Source organism: Neodiprion pinetum, chromosome 1 (assembly GCF_021155775.2).
Source record: "Neodiprion pinetum isolate iyNeoPine1 chromosome 1, iyNeoPine1.2, whole genome shotgun sequence".
Classification (NCBI taxonomy): domain Eukaryota; kingdom Metazoa; phylum Arthropoda; class Insecta; order Hymenoptera; family Diprionidae; genus Neodiprion; species Neodiprion pinetum.
The window spans coordinates 10,922,357-10,935,709 of NC_060232.1; the positions used below are offsets into that span (position 1 = coordinate 10,922,357).

Consider the following 13,353-nt stretch of genomic DNA (forward strand, 5'->3'; position numbering starts at 1 on the left):
TTCCGTTTCAACGTCGTTGTACTTTGTCAATTGTTTTGGCTACACAGGCCCGCATTCAGATGAAGTTATTCTTTATATCTTTGTTGTACCTAATATTGTTGAGCAAAATAAAAATACATTAAGGATATTGTCAATGGACTCCAGTTGATGAGATTTACCTGCGTTGTAATTATGTTAGGATTTAAAAACTCTGTTTTTACTCATTTGCATGGTGACTGCACTCGATGCACTGAATTCTAAACGCTCAGAGTTTTCTCCCACGTAATTTATCAAGCCACCGTATCTCCGTGCCACTTTACAAAAAAGCAGTTGATGATATGCGGCCTGCGGTCAGCTATTCACAACTCTACTTCGGCTGCAGCAGTCCGGCAAAAAATTTCCCAGCTTCCGAGCAAAAAAAGCGGTGACGTAGTAAGTTTACTTCCTTAGAATAGAGATAAAATTGGGGAAGTTCTGGTAACCGTTTTCTATTTCCACTTGCACATTTTTCATTTTTCATTTCCATCCTCTTTCATTCGTCCGTCGAAGTATTCGTGTACGTGATGTTTGAACTTAACTTAACAATGCGAGTCGCGCATAGCTGCTAAATAGTTGTCAGAACGAAGGGTCGAAATTCTTTTGAAATCAGAGCTATGGCAGTGCTTTGTCGCGTGCGTTGGGCGCTTTGCAGCCTTTAATGCTCTGCATAAAGGGCATTGCGAAACCCAGTCTTTTATGAACAGCCTGCATGGTACCTGGCCAACCTGTCCTTGGACTTCCAACCTGGTTAGTCAACAAATACATTATGGCAGTTCGTTTGAAAGGACAGCGGGCCAAGTGCCACAAACTTATTGGACTCGCGCATGTCGGATACGTAAGTCGAGATCTACGTCTACGTAACATGTAAAAGGCTACCATGTGCTGATTGATTCGTAGCGCAGAATTGCAATGAGATGAACAATTGCTTGACATTTGATTTGCTTTCATCCGACACGATTTGATCCACTTTTACCGTTAAGCTATTACTTATACGAGCCATTATTAGAAGGCGCAGAGCCGCTTAGTGAATGTGCAGCATATCTACGGTCTTTTTACTTATCAAAAATTGCAGCGAACCGCATTAGTGTTGCATTTATACGAGACATTCAATGTTCTGATTCATCTCACGCATACCGCATCTGATAAGTTCAGATTCGAACAGTTCTTTTTCATTTTACTGTATCTGTAGGTTGATGACAAAAGTAATGATGAAACAAATTCATAAGTGCATTGGTCATTATGGGGTCAGAATAGACGAGATATGCCAAATGCGAGAGACAGGGACGCTGCTAGATATGAATTGAAAAATTAGTCAAATTAGTACAAATAGTTTTTAAGGTTTGTTGGGTGTGGTTAATAAACGCGTTATTCACGAAACTTACTTCAAAGATGCCATGTGCTAAGGTTGAAATTCCGTCAGGATTATAATTTTTTCTCCCAAATGATGCGACATCGTTTCGCTTGCGAATGACTATAACATGTATTTGCGTTCTCCTAATTAATACACGCCATTTGTCTATTTTTATGCGACATAATATTATGCATTTACTTATTAATCATACAGATACTCTTAGCTTAGAAATTTCGAAGACACTTTACCTTCGTAACAAAGACGGTTACAACAATACTTGTCATTTATCGGTGGAAAAAAAATAACGACAACGACAAATAGGAACATTAATATATCATGTTAACATAGGAATCAGGTCTCGGATTGTATTTAATTTCAAAGGAAAAGCTATACAACTGTTCATTATGGAACGGTAATTAAATACGGAGATTTAGTTAGTAAAAATTATTCGAGACACATAACAACGAGAAAAAGCGTAGGTGGATAGCTTCTTATCAGACACAATATTGCGACGAGTGATGGATTTCCTGCCAGACAGAACATATCTCGGCGATTGATAGTCCTGGTACATGCAGTCCGCTTCAATCAGGGTCAAGTCCGTTTGGCCGGCAATTGCATTCGTAGAAATCGTGCCTATAATCGGCTCCATAACGGAACAAGTTAATCAAAATAGTCGAATAAATATCTGCGCTTCAACTTTATGTGTATAATAAAAACGGAGAGTTAATTTCTCGCCTGATAATTTTACTACCAGAAAATATTAAGCAAATATTATACACAGGTAGCTTTCTACCATACCGCTACAGACAATTTTACCCAGTTTTCGTTCTCGATTCGAAGCAGGTCAGATCTGGAATCTCATTCACAGATTAAAAAGTATCTTAAAATTGTTTCATTTCACTTGAATTCAATGGTTTTTTATGACTATAAATTCCACAATGGTCGTTCAAGATTCCGGCATGTGTGCGAATCAAGCATTCAAGGCCAAGTTTTGGTCTCCCGACAGGAGACCTCATCCTCCAAGGTCAAAGGGCAGAACTCCTCCTCCGACACCCTTCGAAGGTCCCCGATATCCGCCTTAGGTTTGAACGGAAGTTTCGACACCAGAACGCCGTGGGATTCGTCCTCGATTTCCTTGGCGACGTTCTCGTCTGCATCAAATTCGTCAAAGTCCTGAGGTGTGACCTTTACTCTCGTCGAAGCGAAGTCCTTCTCCGTCAGGGTGATGGTCTTCAGTCTTTTCTTCGAGGGCTTCCCACCTTCGACCGATCTACGTTTCGTCTTTCTCGATTCTTTGACCTTTCTCATCTTCGTGGAATCGTTTTTCAGTTCTTCACCGGCGTGATTTGCTCTCCTGCTCTGATTCCTTTCGACCATCAGAGGCGGTTCGGTTGCGGCTGCAGTTTCCGGCTGCTTTTCACTGCCCAAAAATCCATCTCTCGGGTCCACGCTGTTACTGGCCTTGTTACTGGCGGCTGGGCAAACTTCGGCCGAGCAAACGCGAACGGCTTCGCTAACGTCCGGTTCTGGTGGGACGGCGGTCGGTAGAGCTGGACTCCTCTTACCAGCGGCCGCGCGGTAGGCCTGGAGGTCGGCGAGCATTTGGGGGTTTTTGTCGTACTCGGCACGGAGGTAACTCTGAAATCGATCCTTGAAGTAGCCGTCGATCATCTTCCAGACGCTTGTGCTGTACCAGGAGACAATGCCGACCAGGAAGACACCGCGGAATATAAAGGCCAGCATCTTCGCTTCCGCGTCTGTGTTCCCTGGTAGTGGAGGAGGGAACCACACTACTCGTCGCCCATTATGAAATCTTTGACGATGTAGAGGGCCTCCTGCATGTTCGGCCAGGCCATCGTTACGAAGACGACCAGCGAATTCGCGATTACGAAGAGTCTCATCAGCTCGACTCCGCTGCTGGACCGAAGCCACTCGGCAAAACCCTCGTTCTGGGCCTCGTCCTCGAGGGCGATTGCGTCCTGGCCTTTGTCCTGTTGCCTTGATTCCCTTCCTTCTCTCCCGGTCTTCACTTCCTTGTTCTCCTTTGGCTCCTTCGCTTCGAGGCGAACCCGCTTCTTCATCGCTCTGCTACCTGGATCATCACGGAACCGGAACTTCCGGTGTACCTTTGCCTGGAATGAAAACGAGATGGATACAACACACGATTATCGCATTGTTGCTACCTACAATACTGTGCCAACCAATTCACCGGGGGAGGAGCTCGCACGGCGAAGAGGAATTGATGGAGTGGTGGGAAAGGAGGGACGGAGAGTGGATTCGACGTTATCACCGGAAGCCAGACGTCCCCCGGTGGTCCATCTCGAACCTGACATCGACAATTGCCATTCATACCATCCTGGACTCTCTGGCACCAATGCTCATTTTCGACCATCCGGTTACCAAAATTTCATTCATTCCTCACGGGAAACCGGCCAGTTATAATTAATCTGTATGGACTCTGCGGCACGTTATCGCACGTTCATTCAACGTCGGTGGTCCAGCTCACATCACACGCTCTTTGTGAAAATTGGGCTCGTGGATCTGGAGAATAGTCAGAATCCTATCAGAATTGGCTACGACTTCTGCGATTAAGCGTGATCCTGCTATTGCTTTTGCCAGATTGGAACCTCGTCAGGTACCTATTGATTGGTCTTCTGTAAAAACCGGTGTGTAATCGTAAGTTGTAATTAAAATTTAATCATCAGTTCAGTTCGCCACACTTGTCAAATCGCTACGATTCGGAATACCTAAACAGCGAATTTTATTCATACACATAGCAAAAAGAATCGAAATTAAAACCTCCAGCCTTAGTTGTCTTACGCATCTAACAATCGATCATTGCGCTGTCTTCCTTGTTAAACTCCTCGTCATTTCTAGCTGATCATTCAGCGTCTGATCAGTTCGTACAAACATGAGTGTTCGTTACAACAAAGAAACTCGCAGTCAGGTTCTTCACACATCGTGGATAACATCTAGATGACCGAATGCCACGTATAATTTGAAAATGATACGGATCGACGTAATAAACTTGTTCATAAAATCGACCTGGGAGGTTTCATGATGATTGTAGTTTGGTAGGTAGATTGGACTGCGGACACATCTACGAGGACATGGGTTGAAGTTAGTGCCGTTACTTTAACAATGCTTGTTTGCGAGGCATCGTTACTTTGCACCTTTAGGATTACCCAAAATTTATTGAACCATAATAAACAAAACATACTCATAATTTGAAAAACCAACTTCTTAAAAGTTGTTCTAAAATTTTATAATAATGAACTTTTCTGTGATGTTTCGGCGTTTTAACGTTACTCACTTCACCCTCGTACCACGACCCAGTGTCCAAATAATTAGGATTCCAACCAACCTCTGGTACCTTAAACTGATCGAGGTTCTAGCGCAAACAGCACCGGCACTATACATATACTGTCTCATGTTTAGTTGTGAAAAAAATCCTGTCAGTCCCGCATAACAAAGATCATACGCGTTTCGAGACGCATGGCACAAGAGAGATAAATTCGTCTTTGTAGGTATACGCAGCTTAAGCCGAACGTAGTGAACCGCAAATGGTGATAAATACGCGGAGAATTGTCGTCTGGGGAAATCATCGGCCTGATCGTACCTCGCGCGCAACTCTCTCACGTATGTGTAGTACTTGTAATGTTTCTTCTTGCTTATTCGGTGTTTTAAAAAAGGCACCTTCATTTACGTCCCTGCGTCACTCTCTTTTCCCACTGCAGCACGGATAGCTAGAAACGTGCAGACGACTGCCTTGCGCAATGAGCACACAAAGTGCTTCACTCTATACCTTCACTGAATCCTGTTAAACAAAGCTCTGGACTTAACGAGGGGGGGGGGGGGGGACTGTTTCCGCAATGGTACCTTGCACTCTGAAACTGCGGAATATGAATAAGGCGCAATTTCTGGTAAAGGTACTCTGCAATTTTGTTTTTCTAAATTTCTTTATCTGTTATAGCATTACTTTGAGTAAATAATTAATGCGTTAATACTTTTCTCGCTGAAAAATGGGCTTCGCAACATTCCATGCCCGTGGATTATCTAATTCAATATTTATTTCTTGACTACAAAAATTTTACGTCGAATAAAAGTAACATTCACATCAAAGTAGAGAACAATATTCGATGAACCGAAAGACCGTTCCTTCCACAATGATGGAAGATATTTCGATGTTTTATTCCAAGATACACAATCATGGTTGCCAGTGAAAATGTGGCCATAAAAATTGGGAATTTGAATAACGTGAACATGGATAGAGAAGTCTTCATTGTCTTAAAGCTCCAGGAATTTTTTTTACAGAGAAAATTCAGTTTGCATCAAAGTTACATTCTATTCACACAGTTTTAACTCTCGTGAAAGAAACAAATAAATACAAGTTTCAAAACCATTTAGAAATTGAAGCGTCAAATTTTCTTGTAATACCTGTTATTATTTCGATATGTTATCAAATGTTGATCGGAAAATCGTGAGAAATGTTCCAATATCGATTTTTCACAAAATTCAGGATATTTCGATCCTCGCTTTTACTCAAGAATGCAAATGCAAATGTCATGAAAATCATTATACCTGCAGTTATTTTCATCTGGATAAAATACGTACCGAAGTTAAGTCGCGTGACGCACTAAATGAAATTGGCTACAATTCTCCGGTACTTTATTGGATTAGCAAGAGGATGAAAACTCACCTCACGATTCCGGTTAGCATGTAAGTTATTTTTCCTTGCCTACTGAGAAAGCTTCTTCGTCGGCTTTTCGTCGCGGACTGACGAGCTTTCAGCGCTGCGATACCGAGTCGAATTCGAATACGGCTTCTCAAGGGGGGGGCTAACTAATGTAAGCTCGTTACGGATCCCACAAAAGTGCATTTGGATTCTCGAAAATCGTTCAACGTCGGCCTGGATTGATCTCTAGTCCAGGTGTTCGACGGCGCTGATAACTCCCGGCGTAAGTAAATGTAGTGATGTTAACGCTTTAAACTTTCGAGTTGAGGTCATCTAGTACTCCTACGTTTACCGACCGAGCAAACTCACCCTTTTTCTTCCTATGTTGTATGAACAAATGAACGGAAAGGTTTCAAATTTTGACGGTGAATCGCTGTTTTGTAGCGGAATACCTGAAAACTACTCATATCCGGAAAATCGACAAAAAAAATGTGTGGTTTTTTACGAAATTATTGTAATTCCTAGTTCTTGTTTAACGACCTCAATATTGCATGAAAATTCCGTTACAAAAGAGCGATGCGCCGTCAAAATTTGAACTCTTTTCGTTCGTTTGTTCATTCAACATAGAAAAAAAACGGGTGAATTTTCTCGGTCGATAAGGGTAGGAGTACTGCATGACCTTAAGGGCGAATCGATTAGAATACGTACCTGGCGATGATGGCATCACGGCCACTACGGACGCGAAGCCAACCCTCGACGTTTTCACAATTTCCGTCACTTGAAATCTCCACAGAGCCGAACAAGCTAGATTGCATACATTTGCATAAATACGTAAACCCCAATTCTCACTTCTACTAAATATTTGCATGTACGTAAATATAGGCGCGTATACAAGCAGCCCCCGTCGGTACGGAGGAATTTGAAAATGTTTTCCGACTCGATTTGCACCTCATCAATTTTCTCGATACACCGAGACACTCTTCAGCCGTAATTATTCCAAGGCATTTACTCACCCTCGAGGTGTAACCGCTTGTTTTTCTAAAAATCTTTCGATATTTCCCAAATATTTACCGACTTGAAATATCAATAATAAATATATCTGTCAATGCACGAATAAATCACGTTAAACTATTTTTTGAGATTTCCTACAATTATACGAAAGCCCTGAAATTAATCTACATGGTTGTTTGAATATTATTTATAAAATCCTATTGAACTTTTGAAATGTTTCGTATACAGCTTGACATTACTTTTTATGATATTTCGTTACCTTTTGACGTTTTGCGACGTCGTTAGAATTCTAAAATTTCGTCATAATACTTTACTAACAGATTCCATACCGCTGTAAATGGCATCGTACATGCGTATATTTAGTGCTAAAGAGTGTCATGAATCGGTTGGTTATATTTCAAGATAATCGATTGTCAAAATTCGCATTACGCTGTGCAGCTATTGAGTTACATACCTACAGCCTGTATTTATTCAAACGTAAAAGCATGTCTTGTTAAATATTATACTCAACACCCGGTACACGCAAAATTTTCCGGTTAAAAACGTTGGTACTCTGTTCACAAAGTCTAAGTAATATGCGAACCGCGGGTACGTCTGAGAAAAGAAACGAATTGAAGTGAGTGCAGGTGGCAGCCGAGCTAAATAATTTCACCAGCTGAGTAAAATTTTCAAGATTAAATCTGTAATTCATGAATTCACGAACTACCTCATCATACGCGGTTAAGAACGTACAGTATTCGCTGGAATTTAAGAATTCCCGAGTACGATCCGTTTGCTTGTCGCTGATTTTTTAATGTCATTATACTTGGACAGCTACATGCCGGACTCTGGGCGTTTTAAGAGGGCAGAAACACGCGATTGCAAATTGTAAGTGGTTTGGGGTCGACCCGTTGTTGGTAAGAATTTTGGTAATACGTCGCTGCGCAATTAGGGCGACGTCGCGTCGTCCGGGAGGGATGAACGTTGCCGGTTAGTTTGGACAGGGAAAACTCGGGGATCAAATCGTGGAAGAATTCAAGCTGGCGAACGCCAGGCTCGTTCCATCAATTTGTGACTTGTTCAAGCGTAAATAATACCACGGTGAAATATTCGAAAGTTTTAAACAACGTAGCTTGAACGTGTACACGAACACTCTGACGCTACTCGTTACAGGGATGAAGAACGAGGCCGACGCTCCATCAGCCCTAATCAATCAATCATCATCTAGAGTTTCACGCCTGCCTCCGACAACCCTCCAAAGTCTGCCTTCCCGACGATCAACTCGTCTCGCCTGCGCTCAACTGACCGCTGGTCATCCTCAGTGACGTAAAGTACACCTAATTGTTCCGCGTAGAAACCTGAGGTCAATTCGCATCGTGGTAGACTAATTGTTGGAGTGCAGTGAAGTTGGCGTTTGAAATTGTGATTCTTCGGAAAAGCGGTTGTACACTCGCTCGGTAATCAGACAAGAGACTTAGATTGACCAAAATTGATTTATCACAGATAACGAATTTGGTTTTATTCGACTTGCATTTCCTCTGAATCCACTTTTTAATTCGTTCCCAATCAGTTCTCATTGTTTTCCGAATCTCAACTCGACGATTTTAAGTCATTAAAAATTTCAATAGCTTAAATTCGTTGCAATATCTTCGGAAAAAATGATCGTCGTTGTTTCGTCAATTGTTATTGGAACTCGGCTTTCAGCATTCGATGCTTTCCGAATAGTGTATTTTTCCTTAGGTATACCAATTGGATAACTTTACAATTGGAAACGGAACCTGATCATTTTGGCACTCACAATCATTTCTACTATGTTTTTCTAATTTCTGCATATTATCGCACATTGTTATGTCTTCGTAGCTTCCCTATAGAAATTAAGGGCTCTTTTTCTCCCCATCAGTACGGGAAGAAAGCAGCAACTTTGTTTCGAGTCTCGTTGAGTAACGGTTCAACCTAATCACGTCGAGAAGTTTGTAACACTTCGCGTTCGTGGTTCAGGCCTCAGATACCGAGCGTATCAGCTACGTCACTGTCCAGACCGCTAACTAAGGTCTTTCACCAAATTCCATCGTTCACGGTCTTTGGCCAAAATTCTTGGGAAATTCCGTTCTCGTGATGGAAGGGGCAAAAAGCCCTAAGCCTAGAAGACACTGTCCCTTCGACCGTTTGGAGAAGCTAGTCGGCCATTCGCAGATACAATCTGCGGAATTATGCAGCTGGCCACATCTGCTTCTGAAGGTTTGTCAGTCCGCGGTTACGAGGGATGATGGATTGTACTGCCGTCCAATTTTCCCGCCACCTAACCGTGCATGGCCTCAGTAATTGTCTGCAGATATTCTGAAATTGTTCAGTCAAAATAGATCTGTATTGTAAATATTCAGCATATGGCTGGATTTTTGCGTGTATGGGTTTTTTTGACCCTTAGGAAGTCAAATGTGAAGTCAGTTTTGAGCTGCATAGCCGGTGTTTCGACTGCTATCGATACATGAAAAATGACTCGACCATCGTGCAGAGCGGAAAATTGTACGTTGAATTATGTCCTGACATATCGGAAACGGAGTTGGGTCAACAAATTAAGAAAAAAGAAATTTAACTTATCGACGGCATCTGGGGAATTTTGGTGAAACAATTTCTTTTTTCTTAATTTGTTAATCCGACTCCGTTTCCGACATACGAGGACGTAATTCAATGTAGAATTTTCCGAGGTCATTGTTCATCTATCGATAGCAGTTTTTGAGGGAAGAGTCAAATTTTGCTACGCAGCTCATGATTTTAGGTTTGATTCCCGAGGGTCGAAAACCCCTGTACACAAAAATGCAGCCATATCTCGACTACTTTTTATTCAGATCTATTTTGACTGAACGAATACTGTGCTAATGCCTTCGAGACCGGAAGTCCTGGTGGGGAAATTGGCTTGTCGACGGTTTTAGCTCCGGGCATAAAATTTCACAAAAGGTTTTATGGCGCAGGGTATCGGATATTCCGTCATATACACATATGTATATATGTATGTATGTATATCCGTCCATAAATCCGAGGGTGAATAAGCGGCAGAAATTTGAATACAATGCCGCTACTGAGATACACGCAGGGCACTTGCCGAAGATATTGGCGAAAAGTTAATTTCTCCCCCCTGGTGAATTTATTGGAAATAGATTTAGCAACGGTACAGAAACGTCGAAGAAGTTTTCACCTCTCAAAACCAATACTCATGGAAGCAATTCTTTCAATTCTTTGAGTAATATGAATCGTGGAAAGAACGTTACTGAACTTGTTTATTCGACACGCGGAAGAGAAAATGTTGGAACATTAAGAATTATTGGTGAGCGTATAACTTTCAAGAACAATGATCAGATACTCGGTTTTTCAATTTTTCACGCCTTCATTTTCACATTTCAAGCATAAATTTGTTATTGGTGGAAAAATTTTGGGAATATCGTAGAAATTTATTTGCACCACTTTTTTTTAAATATTTGTTGTAAAACCTTTCTGGTTTTTTTTTTTTTTTGGAGTTGATTTTGAAACTTTGAGACTTTCGGGATAGTTGTATTTTTTTTTTCTTTCGCTCCAAATTGTAAAAAAGATATAGAATAAATGAATGATAACAAACAGAATATTGTAATAATAATCAGACTTCCTCTTTCAATAAAATCCATTGGTTCTGTACCAATAGCATTGTTCTTCTCCTTGTGAAATTACCGGCAATCGTAGTTAGAAATTCAATAAATTCACTACAGTTGCTCGGACCTGACTCAATTTTACTAGCTTTGATCAGGCATGGTTCGTTAGACGAGATAGTCAGTGCCAATATCGTATAATACGTCGTTTGATCGCGGCGAGGAGTCTGGAAGCGGATAAGCCTGTAGTCAGGGAAAGATTAAAGGATGAGAGACGTGTTCAGAGGCGTCGCTTTATTCTTGGCTCAGAAATTGACTCCTAACATGGTTATCAAGCTTTCTGCGTCCGCCCCGTTTACGCTGACACTGAAGCCGATAGCATTTTGCAGAAAATGACTGTGCGCAAATATTCATTGCATCTTTCATACTCGCGTTTCTTACGACGATAGGATCGCAGACTTTCATTTTCACACCCTTCGAGTTACGTTTCACGCATAATTCTATCACTGGTGAAAACACGCCGGCGAATTTCTTCCTAGAATGAAAACATCGCACGGATTTAGGACACAAAATAAATGTTTGAAATTTTTTCTTTAAAAATGTACGCTTATGAGACTAATCCTACAATAACTTTTCTCAAATTTTCCTCAAATACACTGGCGAGAATACGAACTTGAAAAACTTGAAGATTCACGTTTGAATTGATGCTTTTTTCTACTCTTGAAACAACTTCGTCGAGCTTAAAGTGTAGATCCGACATTTTTTTTTCATACCGTAACTTTGCCGAATTGAATTCTCTACATACAAGGTATGTAGGAAAAGATCCGAAAAGCGTAATACGTCACTAAAATCCAAGCTTATTTCTCTCACTTGCCACAAAAGAGAAGGAACAACAGATCAGGAGGGTAGAACGAAGGTAGACGTTATACCGTAGTCAATATTTATAAGCATGCGAAGAGATATCCAGTCGGTTTATACGATCCTCCTAAACTCGAGGGGTTCCGGTTTCACAAATTTGTACAATTGTGAATTGAGCATGGAACAATGGTTCGGTTAATGAGACACGTCGATTACAATTTGAAGCGTGAATCGTATATAAATCGATTTGGCCGTTTTTCGCATTACGATAATAGTTTTTTTTGTTTATCTAATGAAACGCTGGTGTTTAATTTTCTCCTACGATTCAAATATTCACACGATCAAAATCATTTTTCTGTTCCGAATTACCGTTCAAAGTGAGACACCATTACTGCATATATTTGTACTGCTTCTTCAGACAATTTGCGATTTTAAATTGAATTTAATTTCGTTGGAGAATTGACTTTGTTGTATTTTATCGAACTTGGATTACAATTTCTGAAAGTAATACAACCGCCTCGAAAATCAACGTCTGGTTTAAGGTCCTCGAGCGGTGACGAAAGTTGTGTAAAACCTGAAATTGAGGAAAAAAACTTTGCTTTCCAATCAGGGTCGTTTGTTTCTTCCGTGAAATACATCCTAAGGGTATAAGAATTTGACCGGAGAACAAAACGGAGAGGAAAATAATGAAACAAACGAACAAGTGCAGATTGTAGAATTCAATGCTTTATTTCCCGGCGGTGATTTGCCAGACTCTAGGGGATTAGGAGACCAGCTCTCTGGAGTTTATAACGACGTGGTGTGCCAACCGCGATTTAGAATCTAGTGAGCTTCTTCGTAATTAAGGAATCGGTGAAACCGGGGCTCTCAGTTTCTTATTATTGAATCAATTGATAATATTTATCAATTATTCATTGTCAGCGAATCCTGGTACCTAACAAAAAAGGCACTTTGAATGTGATCATTGGTTAATTTTTATGAGAAATTTTCGCCATCTGTCCTTATGTACCTGTATAATCTACAATCAATATAACACGTAATCTTGAACTCTCTAATCATCATTTAATAATAGTAAGGGATTTGTTTGTTATTTTTTAACAAGAAGAATCATTTGTTGTTTGTACTGTTTTTAGAACTACGCGATTTGAATTTTAGTTTCTTATTTTCTCTTTCATAAAAGAAATTTGTCCGATTAGAATTCCAGGTGAAGTCCCAAAATAAAACTTCACGTTTAAACATGAATATTGTTGGCTTTCGCTTCTGGGCAGAAGAAAAAGCACCTTTTCGTAAAATGATACACAGGCATAATCGTAGAGTTAATCTAAAACTAACTGCAAGTAGATCACAAAATGAAAAGTGTAAAACGAATCTTACGCATGTGACATCGCTTCTTTCAGCTCACTTACATGCACGACGTTAAAAAAAAAAAAAAAGTATCGTTCCCTTTTTGAAAGCTTGCACAAAGGACGTGAGAGCATAACGGGGGTGAAATAACGATTGGTGAAAATTGGTTGTAAATTTCAATGGTCCAAAATTCCTCTCGTATTTAATATCGTTGGTTACGGCTGACTGTCTTTTGGCGTCTGATTCGCGCGAGGTACATTATCGCGTCTAGTAGAAGAAGCAGATAATATATGGAAGAGACAGACGTCTTGTTGATAGTTGACGAGGTGCTTACTTCGCTAATAAGCCGCGACACGGTCCCTTGAAAATGCGTTCTCGACGTCGGGGTTTCCGCTGGTTTCTGTCCGATCTGCCTCCTCGAAATCCGTCCTAGCCTCTGTCGCAACGTCTTTTCTCATAGAGTTTACACCCTCGCAGTTCTGGCTCGCTGTATTTACTGC

At 40.9% G+C, this 13,353-nt stretch overlaps 2 protein-coding genes across 3 annotated transcripts in view; one reads left to right on the forward strand and one right to left on the reverse strand.

Annotated features, from left to right (window-relative positions):
* Positions 1-13,353, forward strand: part of LOC124211117 (tyrosine-protein phosphatase non-receptor type 13) — a 118,787-nt gene that overhangs the window by 2,101 nt on the left and 103,333 nt on the right. Inside the window, exon 1 of one of the 2 annotated variants that reach the window (XM_069134397.1) lies at positions 8,305-8,360. The exons of the other annotated variant lie outside the window; for it this stretch is intronic. The gene's annotated coding sequence lies outside the window, so the exon portion shown is untranslated. Of the gene's footprint in view, positions 1-8,304; positions 8,361-13,353 lie in introns of those variants that run through there. 2 annotated transcript variants of the gene reach the window in all.
* Positions 1,721-3,245, reverse strand: LOC124211138 (uncharacterized). Its single transcript, XM_046609911.2, has one exon. It carries the CDS (start codon positions 3,110-3,112, stop codon positions 2,348-2,350), a length of 765 nt encoding a protein of 254 aa, XP_046465867.1. The 5' UTR covers positions 3,113-3,245; the 3' UTR covers positions 1,721-2,347.